General features: G+C 43.6%; 1 protein-coding gene across 4 annotated transcripts in view; it reads left to right on the forward strand.

Moving 5' to 3' along the window:
* The window catches only part of PLXNA4 (plexin A4), a 397375-nt gene that overhangs the window by 197405 nt on the left and 173489 nt on the right, over nt 1-26481 (forward strand). For all 4 annotated transcript variants that reach the window (XM_032449091.1, XM_015861239.2, XM_032449104.1 and 1 more), the window contains one exon: nt 1313-1444. In XM_032449091.1, the coding sequence (XP_032304982.1) occupies nt 1313-1444 (132 nt within the window). The remainder of the gene's footprint in view (nt 1-1312; nt 1445-26481) is intronic.

The following is a 26481-nucleotide window of genomic DNA, read 5'->3' on the forward strand; positions in this document are numbered from 1 at the left end:
AGGTGTTCAAGACCAGGTTGGACGGGGCCCTGGGCAACCTGATCTAGTAAATGTGTATATTTGGTGGCCCTGCTAGGCAGGGGGTTGGAACTACATGATCCTTGAGGTCCCTTCCAACCCGGGTCATTGATTCTGTGATTCTGTGATTCTGTGAGCCTTTTCCTACCAGGTGCTCACTGATACAGGGAGGCATGGATGCTTGATGTTGGGCTTAAGGTCCCAACCTCTTTGTGTGTTAACACTGAGGAGTATGTTTCTATCAACACCAGATCCATCAAGATGATCAGTCAACCCCACATCCTCTGGTCTCCTTTGGAAAGGGCTATTTAGACTGGATGTAAGGAAATAAGTTATATTGCTATAACTTGGGAAAGTGGGGAGGGATACTGCAATGTTTGGATTGCTGTGGGGTACAAGATTTTGGGGAACTGAGAGTAAACACAGTGAGAAAAGCAATGTAGATGCATCTCTGAATTGTGTGGTCATGAGTTTTGCTGAAATACTGGGTCTAGAATATCCAGGTGGACCCAATACTTCTGCGGATAGCTAGATTATCCTGACTTGTGATTATACTCCAACTGTTTTTCAGTCCAGCCTCTACAGACTGACTTTAGACCAGTAAAGAGAGAAACCCATTGAGTTTTGTGCACTTTCTTTTGTAGCTCTGGCTTACTGTCAGGGATAAACAGGGACAGTGTTCTCACAATTCCAGTTATTGATGTCTCTTAAGTGACTCTGGGTTATGAGTTGTAGCTGGAATCATAAGGTGCCATAATTGTGCAGGACAGATTTCAATATCAGATATAGGTAATCAACAAGAGAAATAGCCTGTGTTGTACGTTCTGCAATAATATATTGTCCCATGGAGTATTAGCAATAAGAACGATAATAGTATCTGGCTAGCATTTGAGTGACTCAGTCTGGAAGACTCTTGTGTGTTTTTTTTGCTCTTTTGCTCATCATCACCACAAGTTCTGTCCTTTATATCATAATTTTTGGCAAGATTTGTCCAGGCAACAACAATAATGCACTGATAGTAATACAACAGTGATGCACTGATAGTGCCAGAGAAAATCAGCAAGCTCCAGATTGTTCTTCTACAGATCTTTTGTGTTGATGGGTCCACCAGCAGCAGCTAAATTGCTTTGTCCTTTAAGTGAGGAGGGAAGGGAAAAGTTTATTTTGTGATGATGGGGGTTGTTGTCCAAAAGACGTGAAGAAGAACACAGTTTCTAACGATTATCCTTCAGTCTAAATGGAAGGAGGAGAAATACTCATGTTCTCTCCCCACCTTTGTTTTTTTGCTCTGCAGATTCGTGTGGATGGCACCAGCAAGAACACACTGGAGTATGAGATAGTGCAGGTGGTGGACACTGGCCCCATCTTACGGGACATGGCCTTCTCAATGGATCATGAACACCTCTATATCATGTCTGAGAAGCAGGTAAGAAACCCTGTCCATCTGGTGTTCTAAAAGCTTTTAGCTTGAGCATGCTATGGATGGCAGAACGAGATTCTCAATGAACAGTTACTGCAAAAGATACTTGAGTGCTGGTAAATATCTGATGATTGTGCTTAGAAACCACTGCATTTATACACTGATGAAGATTATTGAGAGGACATAGGCACAGACCTAAGGGGAAGGAACCATATCCAGCACTGCCTTATACAGTTATACATCCTACTGGGTACATGACAAGGAATTGCTGTCACATCTGCTGTGTACCACATTCTCTCCACCCCCATTCAAACTGTGGCTACATCTGCCACAGATATGAATAGAGTGAGTAAGTGCAACCCTGAGTCTTTTGGCTTCAAATGGAGTTATTTGGAGAAGTTGGAGCTTCCCTGAGACACAGTGATTTAGAATGGGAGGCACGGTCTGCCATAGTGAAAACATGGTTTAGGGTGATATTCTTGTTGTGGTGTTGCTGTTGTTACTGGAAATATCATCAGCCAGAGTTCATAGAAGATCCAGTCTGGGTCTGGCATGGAAGTCTGACTGGTTTTTGGCAGAGATCTTGACCTTAGGGAAGTTTTCTCCTTGGGTTGGGGAGAACTAGTTTGGCATGAGAAAACGGATTGCTTGTAATTACTCTTGTGGACATTCAAGGACTTGAAGTATTGTAACTGGTTGCTTTGTGCATGCTTATAAGCAGTCTTTAGGATGGTTAGGCAAAAGGGAGCAATGAGGGAACATGGCAGGGCAAAGAAAGTGCCCTACTTTGGACCTCCAGTTCTACTGCAGGCCACCAGTCCAAGAGCAACATGTTCGCCTGTACATTTAGGGTTCATTGAATAAATGCAACTCTCCTGACCTTGCACCATGTAAATGGCACCAAATATAAAATGCAAACTTGATCTCCTTCCTATTGCCTTCATAAACAACCAGAAGTTCCCTAGGACCAGGTTCCCCATTAGATATTCTACCCCATGCTTTGACCCACTGTCAGCATTGTGCTGCAGTGGTCAACAGTCAGCGGTATCCAGGACGGAGATGGGCCACGTTCTCTTCTCCACTCTTCCACCATTATGGCAGGTTTTCCACCCACTAATTCCTGCCTCTTAAAAATGAAAGTGAATAATCATCCCCTCTCCAGCTGTTATGATTGTATAGACCTTCATATCCTCTTCAGGTGGCTGTTTTCTAGTCTGACTAACACTGAAATGATTAGCCTTTACTCTAGCTAGGATAAGTTTTCAGAGGCAAGAAGACAGAGGTATGGGTGGATTTTGAATGGAGGTTGTTAGTGGGGTTGCTGTGGTCCAGGAGCTTGGAATTTGTAGGCTGCTTACAATCCCTTTACATTGTGAGGTCTGTGGAGATGAGGGACAGGAGGGTGACAGCTTGGCCTGACCTTTTTGAAGGCAGACATGGACTTTAGCCTTGGCCTTCAGGGCTCACCCCTCAATAGGAATGGAAGCTCCAGTAATAAAACAAATTTTTCCAGCTTGTCTCAGTTCTGTTAAAGCTTTGACAGTCCCAACATGCATTTCTCTTGCCAAACCCCAAGCCAGTGAGGTGACAGGACCCAGCTCAGCATGGCATCCTCTCAAGAGCAGGATGCAGCAACTTTTCACCTCCATTCTATCTATGTAATCTATCTCCAATCTTACTCTTTTCTGTAGCCTTGTCTTCCCATTTGCAGGCTTTTCTGTTCCTCCATTTCTTAGCTCTCTCCCATTCCAGCTGTCCCCCCAATGCTGAATGGCCATGTCTTCTTGATGCTGAAGTGTTGATACACTCAACCTGGCTCTTGATGTCATGAGTTGCAGGATGCTCATTTTCCTCTTGTGGTTTTGGGCTAGTTATGGGAAGGCCACTCGATCAACCCCCTGAATAACTCCATTTCAACATGTTGGGACTCCTGGGACTCTCTCATTGCTGGAAGTGTTTTGCAAAACTGATGCAACACCTGGAAGCAACTCCAAAATATGAGAATCTTAGTTCTTCCCTTTGATATGGGGGGATCAAAGGGAAGAGCTAGAGAAAAGGAACTGAAAGGTTTGAGGGGGAAAGAAAGGGCAAACAAGCAAGAGGGCTCAACCTTGTAGTATTAAAATTCCAAGGCTTTGAGCTGTCTCCCACTTCTGGTTTACTGATGGTTAAGGAGGACGCTGTTCAGTGAGTAGTTTATGAGTGACCCCATGTTTTACTCAAGGAAGGAAGTTTTCTGTCCCTGTCTGTGCAGGTGACTCTGTCACACTCCAGCAGAAAGTTGGGCTTTTTTCCCCTATAAAATAGCAGAAAGGCATCCATGATCTGAGATATATATATATATACTGAGAATGATAGCAGTGCATTGCTATCATTCCCTAAAAATCAAAGGTGAAATGGGTCAGGTCATGCGTAGAAGAAGCAGATAAGGTATTATGGGGGGCTCTTTTAAACTTTGCCAATGCAATATCAACTAAATATGTGCTTCAGCTAAAGCATGGCAGAAAAAGCATTTGGTAAAAATTAAGTCATGGTGTTACAAATCATATTGACAGGATCTTTTTGGCCTTTCTGTGTCTGTTTCTCATTAAAATGGGGGAGGCTTTTACCTATTTGTCTCCTGAGATTTATTCTTCTTTTCGGCGCTGAGTCACTATCTGCAACAGCATTACTGTGTGCAAATGAGCCGCAGAGGAGGAGGTAGTGACTAGTTAGTTTACCTCTGATTTCATGACCACTGATTAAAATCTTGTCTGCTGTTGGCATTATCGTATCAATTAGTTAAAGCAATCACTAATAACTTTACCTAATTACAGCGTCATTTCTTCAGATGTGGTCTTTGTGTGAGATTTCAATTAGCATTAAGCCCTCTGTTTGGAATGGCTGTTTCCTGGGGCTTGTCAGCCTTGTCCCCAGAAACACTGGCTCAAGATCACAAGTTTTAAGAATAACTCAAGTGGTTTCTCCTGTAAATTTACATCTGTTTGTTTGTGAGCCACTGGGTTGCGTGCAGGCCATGTTTTTCATCATTTGTCCAAGACCAAAAGAGACTGAAGTGATTATGCTTGAAAAGAGAAAGCTGAGATTGTCCAATAAGTGTGACTTTTTGACCTGGGATTTAAAAGCAGCAGAGACACCCATAAGCTGTTATAAATAGCGGCGTTGCTGCTGCAGATGTCTATCATTTCACTCTGCTGACTTGAAGGCTATTGGGGAAATGTCTGCCTTGTAGAAGGGGCTAGAGGGTGTTGTGTGGAAGGTGGTAATGCCGCACATTGACTCCTAGAATGGCTTGTGTGGGAAGGGACCCTGAGGATCATCAAGTTCCAGCTTCCCTGACACAGGCAGGGCCACCAACCTCCAGATCTGGTACAAGACCAGGTTGCCCCATCCAACCTGGCCTTGAACACCTCCGGGGATCCTTGAGGTCCCTTCCAACCCGGGTAATTCTGTGATTCTGTGTGATTCTGTGATTCTGTGACTCTTTGGAGATGTTCAGGTCTTCTGTAGGACTTCACTTTTCAACCTATAAAAGCTGGGAGGGAAGGATATGGAGTAATTTGATGCTCTGAGGCTGACATGCTCAGTAAGACCAGGGTAATCAGAGTTTCTAAAAGCCTGAGTAAAGTGCTGAAATATAGTTTTTCTTTGTGAAGTTGTGTTGACTCTCTGTAAGGAGGGTCCCCTAAATGCCTGTTTCATTGCTCAGCCACCCTGCTTTTGGGCTGCCCTGAACAAGACATATAAGGAAGAAAAGTTCCTAAAGTTTAGTGAACCTCTAATAAGCACAGAGTGTAATCCCAGTTGGCGGCCAAGGCAACTTTTGTTCTTTTTGACTGTCCTTTCCTGCCCTTAAAATACCACTTATCACCCTCAGCAATATCGGAGGCTGAACTCTGCTCTCCCTTGCATTTGCTTTCACCTAATTAAGGGCCTGTTAACGAAGCTGAGATGCCCTCTGAGAAATGACTGCATGGATGGAAAACCCTGCATTGATGCTCAGCTAAGGATGGAAAAGACACCGAGTGCCTGTATTTCCCAGCCAAGAGTGATAAAAGCTATTTGGCCCACTGGCAAAACTGCAGCACATTGTGCTGCTGACTCTCTTGAAATAGTACTTCATCAGCATAATGCATATTATGGCAAGGAAAAGTCATAGTTTAGCTTGATTTTAACTCGTTTGCTGTTTGCACATGGTTATCCTAGGACAAAGCTTTGGCATCATTACAGAAGTAGGGACACTCTTGGTATCTTGATCACATGCAGGGGTGGTTGTGTGCTGCAGTGGGGACATAAATAACAGGAGACTGGGGTGAGCCAATGAGGAACCAGTTCAAGGTCTTGGAGATGTCCCAGATAAATTAATTCTCTTTGGCAAAAGAATTCCACCAGGATGCATCTTCATCTGCAACTTCATCTCCCATTGCCTTGGTTGTTTTGGGGTTTTTTGCACTTAAGTTATTTTTATGTATTGAAAGTGCTTTTGTAAGTGTTTGTGCTGTGTTTAATACCTTGCTTTGCTATGAAACAAGTATTATTCTAGGTAGACGAGCTTTGCAGTTGAGAAACAGTTCAGGAGTTGAGAGATGGACTTAATTCCACCTTGTATCACTGTAGACAAGCCACTGTCCATCTCTGCCACATCCATGTGTCCTTAAGGTACAGCAGATAGTTCCAAGATCAGAACATATAAAAAGTCCCTGTTTGTAAGCTCTTTTTAAGTATTAGAAGGCAGCAATGCTTCAACTGCCTGTCTTTGGAGGGTTTCAAGGCCAGGCTGGATGGGGCCCTGGGCAGCCTGATGTAATCCAGGACAATTGGCTCATGTCAGGGGAACTGAAGTTTGATGATCTTTAAGGACCCTTCCAAGTCATTCTCTCATTCTATGATTGTGTCATATCTCTGTGATAGACACAATTTTAGGGGGTTGCCTGGGATTGTGATGTGAGGAATGAGATGGGTCGAACCAGCAACCATGACTTCTTCCTCCTCCCCCTTGCACTTTTAATTGGGAACCCTTGTCCTGCTGTATTCATAGGGTCCCATTCAGGGCTCTGATTTCACAAATAGTAGCTCTCATCCAGAAAAAAAGCAAAATACTAGGAAGGCTGAAGGAAAAACTGGGCAATATCCATAAGTACAAAAAGCATTTGTGGAGTTATTCCCTGGTAGGGAAGTGGCAGGAACTATCGATCCTTATATGTGGATGGTGGGTGGGAAGTTGTGCTGATATCTCCCCTGGGGCTCAGGGCAGCCTGGCACACTGTGCATGGGTCAGCTGGCCCTATTGATCATGGTGTTGTTCCTCTGTGATGTGGCCCCTGTGTGTCAAACACAGCCTGCTGAGCTCTGCTTGGGGAAAAAAGTGCAGATCCATAGAGTTCAATGCAATACTCCTATTATTAATATATATATATATATATCCACTCCCACTTCTTGGTGCCCTGGTTGTGGTTTCAGCTTGGAATAGGTCAGAGTATTAAGGGCAGCTCAAGGAATTTAGGTAGAAATCTGAAAATCTTCATTCCCTCCTCCCCCAGCCCCTGACCCTGTAACAGCCTCAGAAGGGGAGAAGAAAGGGGAAACTTAAGAAGCTGATGATTACATGTGAAGCGTGCCAGATCTGTAATCCTGGACTCCATTAAACATCTGTCTCCTCCAATCTCCGTGACAGCCAGGTCTTCTCCTCTGAGCTGCCTCGCTCAGACCTTACATTTGCAGGTCACTTGAAAGCACCAGTGTTTAATCACCCTCTGCTTTGGTATTCTGCTGGGCACCAGTGCTCTCAGGGAGGGAGGATTTGAGCAAGGCAGCGACCCTGGCTCAGGAAACCTTCAATGCAGGCACTTCTGTACCTCTTGGGCTTAATCTTTTCAATCTAACACATGCTTGAGTGCTTTCCTGGTTTGGTGCCCTGTGGCTGTCAGGGACTCTTCTCTTAATCATTGCATTTAAAATGTTTCAAAAAGTTATTTCAATTGCAGGCTCGTGTATTTGTCTTTAATGAAAGTATTTACTTAAGGCATTTCCTTACACTATGACTGTACAGAGCTGTTGTTTTCTAGTACTATTTTGTGTGAAATGCTCCTGAGCTGCTAAAAGTGCTCCATGATAGTGGGGATTAATAGCCAGGTACTTTTTTTTTTAGTCAGCATCATTTTTTTACTGTCCCACAGTTCTTTGTTCCCTTTTGCCCATTTTACTTTGCTCCTTTCTTGCTTTATTTCCCTGCTAAATATCTCTCATCACTTTATGCTACGCAATACAACCATTATCAGCGTAGGTGAGTTTTGTAGGATGAGGAAAATAAAACCATGTCAGAACCTGCCCTTGAATGGCAAGCTGGCTTTTATGTTCATTTCTATTAAAAAGGAACTTTGATGTCACGCTGTACATTGCTGATGGTGTTTGGATAATAGTATACTCAACTGCCCTGACAAGATGATCTTGTAGTGTCTCCTAACAAGGAGAGGAAGCGATGGGAATTCTTTAATGTTAATTGGGTTTTGTTTTACTTTGTGGGGATTTTTCTTTGTTTGTGGGTTGTGGGATTTTTGGGCTATGCGTTTTTCCTTTATGAAGGTATTTTGAGGCAGTGAACCGAACTGATTGTTGACTCTGATGCACGGAATCATGGAGTTGTTTGAGTTGTAAGAGACCCTTATGGGTCATCTAGACCAATGTCCCTACAGTGAACAGTGACAGAATGCATCTGTTTGTAGCATAGGCTTGCTATACTGAACCATGGAAGCACATTTGTGTAGGTGGACAGCACAGGTCAGGAAGTCACCCATTGCTGTAATGATATTCCCTAGATATTCCTCTTGGGTACGTACCCAAGGCTACGCTGACATGATAAACATAGAATCAGAGAATCATCAAGGTTGGAAGAGACCTCCAAGATCATCCGGTGCAATCATCCACCTACCAGCAATATTTCCCCACAGTGGCAACGTGGCAATCCTGGGGCTGAGAAGGTTTTTTGAGGCAGTAAAATCAATACCAAGGGCTGTATGACTGTATTCTCAATCGTTGAGTGTTGTATGGGGACAGGGTAATTTCTCTGCCATGTCCTGTTGAATAGGTTGAAGTTGGAACTTCTTGAAATAGTGGTCCTTAAGCAGTTGCTCTTGATAGCTCATCTCAGTCCCAGCACCATCCATGCCATTCTTACTCCTTTCTTTTAATACACTTGATGAAGGGATTTTCTTTTCCTATAGTCCTATAGTTCTTATAGCAAAGGTAACTTATGTTTCCTCTAAGCATCCAAGCAAGAATGAATCTAGAAAGTTTATTATCTCCACAGTGTTTCACAGAAATACTCTTTCTGTGCATGAATTCAGAGTATTGGCACAAGGGATGTAGGCAGACATTTGCACCAACTCAACATCCATCAGGACAAGGTACCCTTCATTTTTCTCTTCTAATAAACACAATAAATCAGGGAATGCTCTTGAGACCAAGTGTCAGTGTGACCTGAGCCTGTAGGGTTCAGCTTTCTTTCACTCCCAAGATGTGTTAGCATTGTCTAAACCATATAGGGAAGAAATCTCAACTTAAAGGATTGCAGTTTGGATAGCCAAACCCCTACAAAAATCCATGGAGAATTTGGCAGTGTGGATTGTCAGGGCATTGCAACACGTTTTTTGGATGTAGAAAGATCCAAGGAATCAGCCTTGCCTCTATATCATTCTGAAGCCTTTAAGCCTGGGGAAGGAAGTCTGTGTAGCATTGTGTTTTAGGTAGAGCTTGCGGATCCAGCTATTAGAGTGATCCTCTTTTGGCTTCTTCATGAAATAAACTCATCTGCCAGCCTTTGGATGTAGAAGATGTACGTAATGCCCTGATTGCTATTTTTGCATTGCCTATAATTGTTTCTGAAAACAATGTTGACATTTAGGCAAGAGTCTTCAGGCAGCTGCTTTCTGCAGACACGGTGCATTTTAAGCCCTCATTATGTGCCTTAGTTGGGCTGAGCTGTTTCATGGTCCACTACAACCGGCTCAGAACAAAATGCTGGTAAGGGACAGGACATCTTTCATCCACAGGATGCAGTGTAGAAACGAGCCTGGAGAGATTTGAAAACACTCTTGTCTCCAGAACAGATGGGAAGATGTTTTTCCTTTGCCTTCTGAATAGAGCTATGTGCTCTTATTTTTCACAAACAGCCCTACCAGGTTCTCCCTTCAACCCCATTGATTTTTACGCATGAGCACCTTAGTTTTCATTGTGGCTTCACATGACACCCTTGAGACCCAGGGACATTTGGAGAATGGGTTGGTGCAATTGGAAGTCTCTTCTTGCCGTCTATGAGCTGCCTATACGTAAAGGAAACCATCTCCTGCCCCAACACACCAACATGGGCTTCATGCATCTGTTCTGTCCCCTTCAAGGTGGCCATCTTTGCTGTTTCAGGTCCTTCTTTTCTCTCTCTCATAATCTACTCCCAAGTCTTTCACCTCAGGCCATTAACTGGCAGGTTGGTCATTACAAACCACTTGGCAGTGACTGATTATGGGGGGGCTCTCTTGCTATGGAAAATGTGGAACTGATTGTCTGCGTGACCTCATGTGACCTCGGGAGTTCTGCATTTAACCTGGCTCTAGACATAATAAACTCCAGCAATTAGCAGAGAAATTCACCGGTGACATATCTAATTGATTGGAAATGCCAGTCCCTGGTGGGATGTGAAGCTGCACTGTGCTGGGGGGAGCTGCCTCACAGGTGGGGGGTTGTAAGGATGCTGTCACGAGGCAAGGAAATTCAGAGGAGGAATGCAAAGCATGTTGTAGGTTTGCTTTTCTTTCCAGCCGAGCATGCTGCAGATTTGCTTTTCTTTCCAGCTAATGGACTTGGTGAACACGCTATCCATCACTAATTACTTTACTCCTTTACTCAGCGCTTTTCCAAGGTTGAGCTCACACCTTTGGGAAAACACACCTAATGTCTGTGAAGTCCATCTTAAACACGTGCTTTCAAAGAGGAAAATTACAGCTTCTGTAATTTTCATTCACAAATCCAGCTGCATGTGCCCTTCAAGGAAGCAGGAATGGTTCCTATTGGGGAGAACGCCATGTTTTCAGGTTGTGGATGTACAGGAATCTTATCTCTAGATAATTATTTGTGATATCCCCTCCAAGTCTTGCATTTGTGCTTCCAAAAGGATGACAGTTAAAATGAAGAAAGCAATTATTATTTTGTGGTTATTTTCATTTGCTTTGTGGGTAAAACTGGCTTGTTTGCTTATCTGATTCATGGCACAGCCTCACAACCATATGCGTGCATACCTTGGGGGCTGCTGATCTGTGATATGGGGCCAAGAATGACCTGTGAGAGTGGAGATGGGATTTACTTTTATTTGCTATTGTTGCTTTTTTTCCTTAATAAATCGTGGCTTTATTTGCTCCTGCAAACAGTTCATTCTATACTGAGAGACCTTATTGCTCTCTACAACTACCTGAAAGGGAGCTGTAGTGAGATGGGGGCCTCTTCTCCCACATAACCAATGACATGACAAGAGGTAAAGGCCTTAAGTAGCATCAGGGAAGGTTCAAGCTGTACCCCTGGAAACATTTCTTCTGCAAATAACAGTCAAGTATTGGCATAGGCTGCCCAGGGAGGTGGTGGAATCACCTTTTCTGAAGGTGTTTAAGGAAAGGGTAGATGTGGTACTGAGGCGGGCATGGTGGGGATGAGTTGATGGTTGGATTGGTGGTCTTAGTAGACTTTCCAACATTAATGATTCTGTGATCTGATAGTGCTTGAAATACAGATGTAGACACAGAATTGCTTGTCAGCAAGACTTGGACTGTTTTATTTGGTAACATGGACATGGCATTTGAGGATAGCAGTTATATCAGCTAGTATGGCTTGGATGCTATACATTTGCTAATGCAGTGGAAATAGTGTCTTTTTGGAGACCCTGAGCTTCCTATCCTCCTTGTGGCTGCAGGATCCAGGAGCTCATATATCTCAGCATCCAGGCTCCAACAGGGCTGCTTTGCTTGAAGAGCATCCCCTTGCTTCCCAGCAAAGAGAGTCTTGGAAACCAAGGGATGCTTTCATAGTTTGTATCAAGAAATTAAAAAGGAAAAAAAATCACACAATGACAACACCATATGCATTGAAGCATCCTGCAGGGAGTGCGGAGTCTCATAACAAACATTAGATATGTAAACAGACTATCAGCTTTCCTTGGTGAGGGTAACTGCAGATCCATTTGTTGTCTTCTGATCATTTGTTTCCATTAATTTTTGTTGTTAAATAGATAAAAGTGCTTGAGGCAAATATCATAGGCTTTTCCAGCTCCCACATGAGCCAAATAGCCTCTCTTTCCCTCTTCTAGCCTCTCCTTGTAAACTGACAATCAATCCACCTACTACTGGATGTGGCACGTAGTTTATATAGCTGACTATCTGTAGTGTCTTCTTGCCCCTCTATTACATAGGGATGTACTCAAACAGCTCGATGGGGTTATTCCTCCTACTTAGAAGAGAAGCAAAATATTGGTTATAATACAAAAACGGGCTTTTGATACGTTCTGAAGTCTTCTTATTTAATGTAGGTGTATGATTTGGGTATGTCTTCACTTGCTTCCTCACACAACTGTTTAAGGAAAGGAAGGAGAAATAGCACCTGATAAATAGTTGCAGTTTTGACTAATATTTTTCTTATCTAGAGGTACTGTTTGTAGGTTTTAGCATCACTGGTTTTGCCTCAGGATCATAGAAAAATAGTAAATTCCTTTACTAGGCAGATGAAAGTTTCTTTCTCAGCTGGGCCAGGTCCCTAGAAATACCCTATGTGTTTAAGTGGTATATTCTTTCTCAGATTTATTCCTTTCTGACACCGTTTCTTCAAAACATTACTCTTTTTTTTTTTCATCAAAAACTCACCTTGAGTTTATTGTCAATCTTTGGAGGAAAAATATTTGGCCTGGCTCTGTGATTTGCTGTTAGTTTGGAATTCAGTTCTTTCACCTGTTGGCCAGGAAAGAAGTCAAGTGCAGTGAGGTCTGATGTATAGAATCATTATGATTGCAAAAGACCTCAAAGGTCATTTAGTCCAGTCATCAACCTCTCACCACCACATCCCCACTAAACCACGTCCCATGTTGCTGTTTATTGTCTCCTTGGTGTTTTCTTAGAAGGTTCCAGAGATGGACACAGCCTTTTCTTGAGTGCCATCTTCTTTGGTTCAGACTAGAAATAGGCTGCAAATGAATGAATTCCATACTAGATCATAAAGCAATAGAAAAGACATGTCACATTGACTCATCACTCTGAGCTACGTCCCTTCCTCTCCACCTTAGAAGAAACACCATTGTGCTATGGTAAGAAAGTCACCACTTGCACATGCCAGATTTCTGCAAATCTCAGAATTTATAAGACAGAAAAAAGGGCATCAGGTTTATCTCTTTCCAGCTGTAATGATTTGCAGGTAATAAGCGTGCAGCCTTGTGGTTGGATGATGATCTATCATGAAGTGTTTGTACACTCGTATTTATCCCATATAAAGGACTTTAAAGGGTGTTAATATATATAAGCCTTGTTCTGTAGCCCCTAAGTTTGGTTGATATCTTCTGAAATTTTGATGCCCCAATATAGACTTATAGATGTATATACGTGTATGTATATGTATAAATGTAGGAATCGCCTTTTCAGCCTGGGAGAAACATCTGGGATGGAAGGCAGCATGTGTTTGGCAGTGTACAGCACCATTACACTAATGCATCTGCAAATGCACCAGGAGGCTGGCAAGGGGCTGTTTGGATAATGGAGTGCCTGGGCTAATAGAATTAGCCTCGCATTCACAGCCTGATCAGGGAGGAGGGGAACTGTCCCTTTCAGTCTTCCTGAGCATCTCCTGACATCTTATTTCCCCATGACAGCCCAGGAAGGGAAGCAGAAAAGGGGGGGGGGGGGGGGCTATTAAAGCAGAACAAAAAAGTGCTTGTTTTGCTAAGTCAGTGCTGGTGTTTTCTAACCCAGCAAACAAGAGAGGAGGAACCAATGCACTGGGTGTGGTGTCTTCTTCTGGGTAAGCCTGGGAAAACAGAATGAGGACTGATCCACTGTCGTGCTTCACAGACCAGCCTTGCCTCAGAAGGGTCAAGATCAGAAATTTGTTTGTCATTTGAGCTCCAGACAGCAAACGACACTGATTTAATTAACCCAGAGAGCCCTGCTGGCCTTGTCTATGAGAGCTCTGGACATCATCAAGTGTAGATGAATGGAAGTGGGGGAAAGAGGGCAAAGACATGTGGCCACTGAGCCATCAGAAGCCATCTCAAAGAACTTTGCTTCTCACAGCCGAAAGCCCTTAACAATTAGTCTTGATGTGATTTACATTTACTTAAAGGCATCTGCATAATGGGATATAATGCACGTGAAATTTAGTAGAGCTCCTGAAAGCTTCTGGGATCTGACAATTCCCAAAGAGCAGAAAAATCTCCCTTTACTGCAACTGGATGTGGGTCCAGGCTTTATAGAGAATGTATTAGTGGGTTAAAGTGCCAGAAATTCTACAACTCCATGAAATCTACCTACCCATCTCCCTGATCCATCTGTTGTGTTCATGAAGTGACCCTGCACGCAGCAGGAGGGTTGAAGCTAGATGATCCTTATGGTCCTTTTCAACCTGTGCCATTCTATGATTCTATGATCATGGTCTCAAGGCTTGCCCTTTGTTTTCCTCCTTCACAGTGGTTTCTTTGGGATCCTGTGTTTGTTTCCTAGGCACTTCCCCAAGGCAAGATGTTCTCACCCCTAGCAGAGCAAAAAGAAGGTGAACATTGCCCTACTGTCAATCAGCTGGAGGACCAGGGGATGCTGAATGCTGGATTGCCTCTGCCCACGTGTGGCAGTTGCTTGTCAGAGAGGTCATCCTTACTTGCAGAAAGTCACCTTGGCCAAGGGCCTGTGAAATTTTAATGCTCCCCACCAAATATTGACTCTCCGAGGGCGTCTGAGTAAGCCTTTTGTGGAGGAGTCGATATTTGTCTGATGTTTCAGTGGATAATGTTGCTTTTCTCTGAATTTCCATTGGATTCTGCTGGCTTCCACCAAATTCATTGCACGGTATCTAAAGCAAGATAAAAAACACGTGTAATTAGAAGAAGGTGTTCCTTTTGCACAGTTGTTGAGCGCTGTTTCCTTCTCCCTGTTTTATTGAGTCCATTTTTTTGGACTCCCACTGGAGATTATGGCAAAACAAACTTGACACTCCATCATGAGCTGACTTGAGTGGGTCCGAACCATCCCTGTAGGTTAAGAAGCTGTGAGTTAGATTTCAGGCAGAGCTATATCCATGTATTGTTCATAGGACGCACACTAGTAGGTGCCCTGCTGTACTCAAGTTGATCAGTTGAATCCTGCAAAGCCTCTTGTGGTGTGATAATTCTGCCATCTCGGGCAATTTGGAATCTGTCTTGCTCAGGTCTGAAATACAGGAAGATCCCAATGGGCTGAATACATTACCTTTCCAGGTAGCAAAAACAACACTGCAAGTTAGATTCTGCAAGCTTACCATCCATTTGGGACTCAGTCTATGTTGGATGTGCCTCCTAAAGAAAAATAATCTTGTAAACAATGTAACACTAATATACTGAACAATTAAAAGTACTTGTTTCTGGCTGCAATTGAAATTAATTATATTTCCATTAACAAGGGAAGCAGGGCAGACAGCAAAATAAGTAACAGAAAGAGCTAATCTATGTTCCTATTTGTGCTTGTAGGAGTTAGAAACTAAATCCAGGTGCACTAGGAGAAGAAGCTTTTAATTTCAGTGGCAGCTTGTGTATCTGATAACTGAGGGAGTCTGGACAAAATAAATGCAAAGGAATTTTTTTCAGGAGTAAACCGCATAGAACTTGTGGATGCAGCTACGTTACTGTTCTAGATTTACTCAAATCCAAAGTGAAGGTCTGTGATACATGTTCCAGTTGTCTCTGTTTATGGCCCTTATTCTCACTTGGGGTTGTATCAGGGTATCTAACCCCAACTCCTTTAGAATAAATTAAGCCAGAAGATTATAATCCAAGACCACAGCTAATATGTTGACCCCAGGGGGCAAGACTGGGTCCATTCCGAAGTAACCCTACTGAATTACATGCAATGTGTGAATTAGAAATACATACAATGGTCACACGTTGTGCTTTGTGCCTACAGATCTGCACCTGCTGTGCTTTGCTGGTTGCATATATATATATTGCATTCCACACTTCCCCTTCTGCTCTTAGTGTAATGGTAGTAAGTAATGCTATATACTGATATGTAGCCTCTGAACACAGCTTGTTGATACTGCAGCCTTGATTGCCAGTGCTGATCTGGTCCAGTATGGATGACTGGACTGCTATTTGATGCCTTCATTGATGCCATCCAGGGAGGTGGTGGAGTCACCATCCCTGGAGGTGTCTGAGAAACGTGGAGAGGTGGCACTGAGGGTCATGGTAAGTGGACATGATGGAGATGGGTTGGTAGTTGGACTGGATGATCCTAGTGGCCTTTTCCAGCCTCTGATTCTGTAATCAGTGGAATGCTTGAAAAGCATCCATACTTTGCACTGGGGTTTGTGTGGTGTTCATCTCAGCAGTGGATACCCATGAAACAAGCAGGGCAGAGCAGGAGAGCTTGGTCTGTTAGCCCTTTTGTTCAATATTTATCTGGCCAAGAAAGACATTGAGTGATGCTCGTGTGAGCAGTGTCATATTTAAGAGGTATCTCCACTTAACTGGAGGTCATAGTCCACACTCTCCTTGAGTGGTGGCATCATTTCATAAAAAAAAAAAAAAAAGCTTTTTCATTAATGAGAATCTCTTAACCTTGCATGATGCTCAGGGTTTGCTGTAGAAGCATCATTTTTCTGATCAATATATATTACCATATTTCCTAGAAAGAAGCTTTTCACCCCCTCACTTAATTAGGAGATGAAAATAATTGTGTGCATTTGGAAGCATTTTGTGCTTCTAATATCCATTAACTAGATCAGGGCTGCAATTTTCCTGTTCTTATGAACTTTTGCCCATATCGTTTACCCAAAGGAATGTAAAGCGTTGTTTGGTCTCTTTCAAATGACATTTCAATAAATGCCATGGGAGAAGAATGATTCTGAACTCCTCCTCTCCTCTCCTCTCCTCTCCTCTCCTCTCCTCTCCTCTCCTCTCCTCTCCTCTCCTCTCCTCTCCTCTCCTCTCCTCTCCTCTCCTCTCCTCTCCTCTCCTCTCCTCTCCTCTCCTTCCTCTCCTTCCTCTCCTCTCCTCTCCTCTCCTCTCTCTCCTTCCTCTCCTCTCCTCTTTCTTCCTCTCCTCTCCTCTTTCTTCCTCTCCTCTCCTCTTTCTTCCTCTCCTCTCCTCTTCTCTCCTCTCTCTCCTCTCCTCTCCTCTCCTCTCCTCTCCTCTCCTCTCCTCTCTCTCCTCTCCTCCCTCTCCTCTCCTCTTCCTCTCCTCTCCTCTCCTCTCCTCTCCTCTCTCTCCTCTCCTCTCCTCTCCCTCTCCTCTCCTCTCCTCTCTCTCCCTCTCCTCTCCTCTCCTCTCCTCTCTCTCCTCTCCTCTCTCTCTCTCTCTCCTCTCCTCTCCTCTCCTCTCCCTCTCCTCTCCTCTCTCTCTCCTCTCCTCTCCTCTCTCTCTCTCCTCCCCTCCCCTCCCTCCTCCCCTCCCTCTCCCCTCCCTCCCTCCCCTCCCCCTCCCCTCCCCTCCCTCCCCTCCCCTCCCCTCCCCTCCCTCCCCTCCCCTCCCTCCCCTCCCCTCCCTCCCCTCCCCCTCCCCGCTCCCTTCCCCTCCCCCCTCCCCTCCCCTCCCCCTCCTCTCCTCTCCCGTTTCATTCTTCTTTCTTTCTCTCCTCCTTTCTTTCCTTCTTTCTTTTCTTCTAAGGTTGAAAGAAGAGGGGATAAACTAACAAGAAATGTCTTAGCCCAGTTGTTGTACAATTGAGATTTCTACATGATCTCTCGTATGATTTTACACAGGTCGCTAAAGGTTATGTAGAACTTGCAGCAGGATCTGGCATTTATTTTTATATAGCGCCCTGGGCCGCTGGTTTTGATGAGGTTTCCAGACAGGAACACAGTTATTAATTTATCCACAATATTAATGGAACTTGGCAAGAGGAAAACTGCATTTTCTCCAATTCCTTCCTTCCCTTTCAACTTTCAACACTTTGGGAGGCCCTTAGGTGTTAGGGGCATTTAGCACCTTGGGACAGAAACTTGTAGGTAGACTTGCACACAAGCAAATCTTTCTCCTTTCCTCCTACTGGGCTGGAATTAATATTCTTTTTTTTCAGTCCCTTTGTACTGACAACCTAAAAATTAATTGCTTGTGCACATGAGAGGTGAATGACCAGATGCCCAGGAAAGAACGACAGAATAATTGAGTGATTCTGCTATAATTAAGTGCATCACAGAGCTGGGATTGGTGAGGCCCTGTGCTGGATGCCAGTAACATCACTGAGAGGGCACGAAAGGATGGCTGCTGCCAGGGATTGAAAGGGATGATGGAAGTTACTCAAGGAATATAGACAGCTATTTGAATGCTGGATTCCTTTGAGAAAGCTGGAGTAATAGCCAATAACCATAAAACCACTGGGGCAAAACTGCAAACACACCAGGGGCATCTAGCTCTGAGAAGGGAGACCTTTTATTAATGAGATGGGAGCACAACAGACCAGCAGCTGCAAATTGCCTGCCAAAAGGGCAGAAGGCAGCATTTTTCAGCCTCTGCCTAAAGTTGTCACTATGCAAACCACCCAAGAGGTAGCAGCTGGGGGAGGTCCACACTTCTGAGTTCTACTCCCTGCTGATGCACTCATTCACTGGGACAGGTTGGGTGAAACAGCTTAGAAGATGTTTAGGAGACCAGAACTTTAAGTAAGTGGGCACTTTATTTGTAAAGAGCTTCAAGATACACTGATGGAAGACACTATTCATGGGGGAAACTATCTTTCCCCTTGACTGCTCTTTCCACCTCTGGCTGGAAGGAGGCTGAGCACAATGCAACCATCACAGTTGTATCTACAAATATATATATATCCATACCAATGGATAGGGAAGCCTCATTTAGGCAGAAGTGATGGCACTTTTCTTATCCAACTGCAGTATGTTTTCCCAAATCTAGATAAAGCATACAGACTCCTGCTACCGGTGAGGAGGTTTCTGATGTCCCTCATCTCTTTCTCTCTCCAGCCTTCTTCCTTAGGTGGTTTCTTTGTGCATTTGAGGTGTGCTGAACAGGGGCCATTTCAGGAAGTGATATTCAAAGAATAGCCAGAAATAGTTATTAAGAAGCCATGCAAGCATTATATGACTCTAAATGCAGGAGAGCAGTAAAAGATGCAGAACACTTTTAGACCATAGGAGATTTTGGCATTTCCAACCTTGTGTTGCTACTAATCAACACGGCACAGCTGGAGACCTCTGAGCAGAGTTAGGGTTGTGGATAAGGATCTAGGATTCTTCAATGAAGTTAAGTGCATAGAAACTTTACAGGGTAGTTAGAAACACAACATATACGTATTTAGTGTGACAGTCCAGGGCAGTGGCCCAAGCTTAGCATAGCATATCAGTGCCTGAAGGTATTGAACTGATCATCTGGCAGACATCAACTCCAGTCCAGTTATGCTGAGAGAGAGTATACCTCTATAGCATCCAAAGTAAATTATGCCTCTCTTTATACATGCCTGCAAAGATACTGGATTTCTGCAAGACTCCTTTATTTTTTATGGCATTCTGTATAAACTTGCAGTCTGTTCATAAAAAAATAAGATCACAGCGTGGCCTCTTTTACATCTGCATATATATACAGACACATGGTGTTTCTCCCAGCATGCTGAATGAATAAATTCTGGAGTAATTTTTCATTGTTCCCTTTATAAGCTTCAAGGAAAGAAAAAAAAAAAACAGCCCTCAAAAGCTAATAAATAATTTATTCCAATGAAATTGCAGTCTGCAGTGCTGCATGCTGGACCTCAGCTAGCCCAATACAGCCCATGGTATCCTGGACCTCTTGTATATCTCTTGTATGTATTGTGCTTTGTCATTTCTACATTTCTTTTGGGGAATCCACAAAGTCACATATGTTTACATACATACATATGAGTGAATGCATGCGTGAAGGTGAGGGGCAGAAATTGGTTCTATCTGTGCGTGTATGTGCACATAGACTTCACCATCAAGTTAAGATGTGTATGTTCCCTTTATACCACAAGACCTATGTGGGATTAATGCTACTTCTTCAGTACATGACTGGTCACTTGTAGCCCACAAAGATCCCAGGGAGTTTTTCTTTTTCTCCTAGAAAGACATTTAAGATAAACCAAATGGTTTTTTGTAGATATATATGCATACAGCGTAAGCTTGTGGTTTCTGTGTGGCTGACCATAACTATATATTTTTTGAGCTTGCATAATTCGCAGACTACAGCTTTACTTACTGTGCACATACTAGCAAGTATATGGGGGTGTGTGCTGTATGTATATGCATGAGTCTAAACACAAGGCATGTAACTCTACTGGCGTTATGTAACGCAGTGTTACGAGGCACTGGGAAAAAGCAGATAAAAAGGAGGAATGTGGGTCTCCCTTGAGGGTGTGTGTTATTAAAAGTACCAGCATAAAACAATCAGTTTCCATTTCTTTATCTTGTATTACCCTTGATCAGACAAGAAGGTGGAGTTGTCGTTCCTGGAGGCGTTCAAGAGAAGGGTAGATGTGGCACTGAGGGACGTGATCTGGTGTTACGGTGGGGATGGGTTGATGGTTGGACTTGATGATCTCAGTGGGTTGTTTTTTTTCCCCCAATCTTAATGATTCTATGATTCTGTGAAAATAATGCTTTTCAAGGTTGTCTTTCCATCCTGGAACCAGTTGAGGAAGGCTCTGATCCACAGATCCATAGCTAAAGGTTGCTCTCTGGTATCTTCATGAAGCCCAACCCTCCTCGATGCTGTTAAGCTGCTGAGATTTCATTATTTGCATCCTGGTGAAGTCCTTATGTTAAGACTTGGATGGTGGAAATGGTCCCATGGTCCTCAGTGTGTTGAATCAAGGGGTTTTTGCATTATAAATAAAATAACAGATAAATAATTGCTTTGCCACCGGGCTTGTTCAGAGGCTGGTACTTAAACAAAACAGCCCACACATTCATGCAGAGGCACATGAATTATAGAAGTACAGATTATAGATTATTGCTGCCAGTTGCTCAGGCACGCTCTATATGATTCCTATTTCCAAGTGAGCCTAGATCTGTACTTCCATTAATGTGCCATGGCTGCTTCTTCTGACCTCTTTCACGCTGTCTATTACCTCAGCTCTGCTTTCCCTCCTTTCTGATCAAATTACTAAAGCACACAGTGAAGTCTCTTGGCTCAACAAAATTTAATGACAGTGACAACAGGGGAGGCTAATAAAGATAAATCAGCTGCGCTCAGGAAGGAAAGATGAAGTAACAACAGAGTGAGTTAGAAGGCTACATCATGAAGTGACCCTAGCAAGTGCATCGTCAGTGTCATCCCTTTCATCTCAATGTTTGCATTTCTTCTTTTCAGGGAATTTGATAGGAAAGAGTAGAGAGGAGTAGAAACTGAGCCACTGGAGATATGGGATACAATTCTATCTCAGGCATTTGCTAGATGGGGTTCTTGGGCACCTTGCTCCACCTCTTCTTTTTCTCCCCTCTCAGACTGTAGAACAGACCTGGATAAGTCTTTTTGGGCATGCTGTAAAGCTGCTGTGAGGTTTGTGTCTCATAGAATTCTGGGTTGGAATAGGATCATAGAGCCATCAAGGCTGGAAAAGACCACTAAGATCATGTAGTGCAACCATCAACTCAACACCACCATGCTTGCTAAACCACGTCCCTAAGTGCCACATCTATGCTCTCCTGATATAGCTGTAGTGTGATTCCTACATTTAGTAAAGAAAAATGGAAGCCTCTTTGTAAAGGAGTTGCAATGAGAGCATCTTCTGTCTCAGTATCTGTAAATCCTGGACTCAAATGGTCAAACCATCTCTTGAGTCTGAAATAACAATACCTCCTTCTTCCACCTCCTCCCTGTAGATAAGCAGGGAGAGGGCCCCAAATGACTGCGCCTGTTAGAATTGCTTCTCTGACATTTGCTGTGTTTCCAGTTGTAGAGCATTTGCTGTTTAATGATAATGTCTAGGAAAAAGAAAAAAGAAACAACACCCTTCTAATTGCAGTCACATTCCTCGCCTCTCCCCTCCATCTAGGTTGTTAAATTGTTAAATGTTTGCTGCATTGATCTAAACAGCTGAGCACGAAACAGTGAGCTGTAGTTGAAACCTCCTGCAAGCTCAATAAACTTAATGGACATCCTCGAGAACTTTAACTGGGAAGATTTAGTTTCCAAGGAAGAAGGAAGCAAACACCCTGAGCAGCTTTGTCTGCCTGTTGTCCCTCATTTTGCCAGAAACAGCTGTTCATGCTGGGATTAGCTCCGAGGTTTGTACTGAGCAGAGGCTGACTCACAAGAACAAAATCAAGCGATCGTTATATCTCAGAGCAGGCTCCAACTGCTTCAGGCTGCACAGGGAGAGAGAAAATTAACTGGAGTAGGAGCCCCATCTGCAGAAGTGCTGTGAAACTTTTGCGTGTAATGGATGAGAGGGAAAAAGCAGAACTTCTGCTCTGCGGGTGAGGGCTGCAGGTTTGGGGACAGAGCTCCAAACTGGGGATCAGGATGGTGGCTGAGAAGACAGAGGTGGCTTGTCATAATCATTGTCTTGATCTTATTATTTATTATAGAATCATAGAATCATTAAGGTTGAAAAGGACTTCTAACAAACATCATCCGGTCCAGCTGTCATCCCATTGCTTGCCAACCATGTCCCTCAGTGCCACATCTACCCTTTTCCTAAACACCTCCAGGGACAACGACTCCACCTTCCCCTAACCGAGTCAGTTTGATCAAAGTTAATGTAAGACAGACAAATGAGAACTGATTATTTTACAAAGATCCTATTTACTCAGAAGTTCTACATCCTTCCAGAGAGCAGCACTCAGTGTAGCATTGCTATCATCCTGTCCTGTCCTGTCCTGTCCTGTCCTATCCCATCCCATCCCATCCCATCCCATCCCATCCCATCCCATCCCATCCCATCCCATCCCATCCAGGGAAGTGGCAGAGCCTTCACCCTCATGTACATTTCCCTTCTAAAGGTAAACCCAGGGTTAGTTTAGAGTCATTGGCTTGGCTGATAAATTGGGTGGATGGAGTTGGGAACCTGCACTGGGTTAATGATAAGAGCTGGTGAATCCTTTGAGCATATGCAGAGACTCAAAGCAGCATTTGATGAGTGCTCTCCATCCTCAGCTCCATCCTCAGCTATTTACTCCCTCAAAGGGTAAAAGTTCCAACTGAGGAAAATGGTTTAGTGGACATGTTAGTGATGGGTTGATGGTTGGACTAGGTGGTCTTAGTGGTCTTTTCCAACCTTAATGACTCTACTATTCGATGATACTTTGATTGCCATGAATAAGAAAGAAGGATCCCTGTATCCAATAAGACTATTTAATATGATATGGATTTCCAGAGGCATTGTAACACAAGAGCAAGGCTTATTAACAAAATGGAACTTGATGAAGTTGCATTTTCTAGCAATGAGGAAACCTGTTGAGGGGAGTAGAAAGAGGTTAAAAGATTGCTGGGACAACATTTCCCAGTGAAGCTGAGGGACTGCTTTCTACTGATCTTGGTCAGAGGATGGATTGTGGTTGGAAAGTGCCATTCCTATATTGACTGAGTAACCCGCCGGGCTTCACCAGACAGACTCTCATCCCTAGTTCAATGCTGACATGAACTCAAGGTTCCCCCTCTCTGTGCTTCTGGCTTTCGGACTAGGACTTCCAACCCTTTTCATCCTCATAGCATAATAAAAAATGATCTGAAATGATCGCTGAGTCCATTCCTCCATGGATAAGTTATCACTGCCTGGAGCAGAGCAGCCTGCAGTTTTATCATCTATAGATGGCTGCTGCAAAGTCTTTTTCTTTTTACTACTTTTTTTCCTCTTCATTCTCTTCAGAAACTTCCTGGCTAGTGTTACAGATCAATAACCAAACCACAGAGCACTGAAAACTGTTAGAAATTCCAGCTGAGGACAAGGCCTAGAGTTGCAGCCATCAGATCCACTCAGTCAGTCTGAAGATGATGTTAGTAAGCCATCCAAATTTACCTTTTGCCAAAGTATGACCACAGTAGACGGTCATACTTTGAAATATATTAGCTTGAAATGCAGTCACTTCCAAGGTGGCTTGCTAGCAGTAGTGATGTGTGGACTGCTGATGGACACAGAGCCCAACTGCAATGATTGGAGCAGGTTCAGCAGTGTACAGTGGCACTGCATGTTGATTTGCTGTAATTAATCCTAGTAGAGTGCAGGATATCCTTCAAAATTGGCTGATGACCTTTATTTAACTACTCAGCCTCACCAGCTTTGGTTTACAGAAATGATACATACACACTGGCTCTGTCTCCTTTCTGCCCCAGTGGGGAAACAGATAAAAATATGTGTTTTCTCTGCATTAGGGCACAAAGTGTTATTTTGGGCACCTTCCAGAACTGATTCATTACTTGTCATCTTGTAGAGTGAGAGGAATGTAAGGCTCTACCACATGACATATTGATTCCTTGACTTGATTAGTCAATGTATTGAATACCTCTGCTTTCCTAATCTAATTAATGTAAGATAAATACTCTATGCTGAGGCCTGGAGTCACATTCTAAGAGTAATCAGGGAGTAAGACTGATTAAAACCAGAAGGTTTCAGGGATAACATATGGATTACTTGATCCTACAGGCAGGTTGGGCTACTTTGGAGGCTCTGTGTGGTCTCTGGCTTGAAATTGTCTCTTTGGAGGGCTCCATGTCAAGAATCCTCTTCATCCCTCAACTCTGGATAGCTGAGGAATAGCTGATGGCTCTAGAGGGTCTCTGAGAGGGTCTGGTCCTCTGGATGAGATACTGTCATAGTATTTAGGGTGTTTGGTTTCGCCTCCTACCAGCAGTGGAAAAGACACTTTCAGGCCCTGCATATGGTGGGGGGATTGAAACTAGGCGATCATTATGGTCCTTTTCAACCCAGGCCATTCTATGACATATGATATATGATATATGATTACAGTCTTAAGATAATCACCAAATCTCCCTGGGATTAGCTCTCATCCATCAAATGAGCATAAATGACACTCTGCATCATTTCTTTGGTTGTTCTTTCTCTTGACCTGGCATGGTTTGATAAAACCATACACTGTGGGCATATGAGGACTTTCCCCTTGTTCGTATATCCCTATCAAAAAGATGATTGAGATCATGGAATTAGAGGGGTTGGAATGGACCTCTGGAGATCATCTAGTCCAAGGCCTCTAGCAATGCAGGTTTCCTACTGTAGGTTGTGTAGGAAAGCATCCAGACAGGTCTTGACTATCTCCAGAAAAAAAGAGATGTAGCTACAAGAATTACAGCTTAGCTCTAGTCTGTCACTGTTTCAGTCCAGGTCTTGGTGTTTCAAGACAAGCAAATACTCTTGTAAGAATAAATGGGCTAGTAAAGGTGGTGATACGTAGTATGCCACATCCATGAATTTAATCAGTCCCACTGTAAAGCAAGTAGTAATCATGATTAATCATGATTACCCCTGTGATACAGACAGAAAAAGAGGAGGGAGAGTTGGCTTGGCCACTGAAGGGAAATGTGTGCTGTAGACATGGGGAGCTCCGGGAGATTGTTGGACTAGGTGCTCTTAGTGGTCTTTTCCAGCCTTAATGGTTCTATGATTCTAAGGTTCTATGAGCTTGATCCAACCACATCCCAAGGTAGATTCTTCAGGGAATGGGGAGCGGGGCACAGGGTCACTGAGAGCAATGACAAGGCTATTTATTCCAATTTCCTTTTTTGCATATGAGTTTTCCCAGGTGAGAGCACAATGTACCCAGCCAGGGGAAGGCAAGGGCAAGTTCAGCAGCCAGAGGTAATTGCATTTTCCTTCACAATTGCCTTCAGGGCTGAAACATGGCCCTTCTGTGCCTGTTTCTCTCCCCACAATGCATCATAGAGGATTGGTGTAAAATCCAGTTAAAAGGCCACTTTTGGGTCTCAGCTGCTGCAACACAAATTGCAGATGAGTCTTTCCTCTCCTGTATATGCCTGACAGGTTTTGTCATCCAGCCCCATATGTCTGGGTTGCATCTCTTCTCTCAGCTTGGTTGTTGGTCTCTCATCACAGCCCTGCTAGTGAGCTCTTGTTGAGAAAGGCTGTATAGCAAGCAGACTTTGTGTTTTACAGCAGTGTCAGTACATAAAGATATCTCTTCCTAAATGTGTAAAATAGTGCCCGAGATTGATGGGGCACTGGAATTGGTAATCACAAATCCAGCTGTTCTGAGGTACCTGAGGACTGAGGTGGCGTGGGATACTGGGGAGAGCGTAGTGGGGCCCGAGGAAGCTTTGTAGGGTCCATTTATCACTTTCTTGGCAGAGAGATACAATTTATATGGTCAGAATATAAATCTTGTTAGAGCTGCGTGAGACTCCGTATGGGCAACCAGAGCGCTTAAGTCTTTTGCAGTGTTAGTGTGGTCCTCCTACCTAACCTTAGAACAAGGTGCCCAGAGGGGCTGTGGATGTCCCATCACTGGAGGCATTCAAGGCTGGGTTGGGTGGAGCGCTAATCTGATCAGATTTAGTGGCTGGCAACCCTGCCCATGGCAGGAGGGTTAGATGGTCATTGAGTTTCCTTCCAACCCAAACCATTCTGTGATTCTATGATGATTCTATGATTCTATAATCTAGGATGATTTTATGATTCTGTGTTACTTGGGCACAGAAGTTGCTTTCAAGGATATTTACATTCTTCTGAATTAGGCTACAGGTGTTGTAAAGCACTGTGCTACCTGTCCATATGTGGATTTACTGGGAAAAAGAGATTGTCATGATGGTTCATTCCACTTTATGTACTATACCTCCATACCTCTCTCAATAATCTAGCCTGCACGTCCTTCCTGTACCTATTAGTTTTCCTCCTACCATTTGG

Source organism: Coturnix japonica, chromosome 1, assembly GCF_001577835.2.
Source record: "Coturnix japonica isolate 7356 chromosome 1, Coturnix japonica 2.1, whole genome shotgun sequence".
Lineage (NCBI taxonomy): Eukaryota > Metazoa > Chordata > Aves > Galliformes > Phasianidae > Coturnix > Coturnix japonica.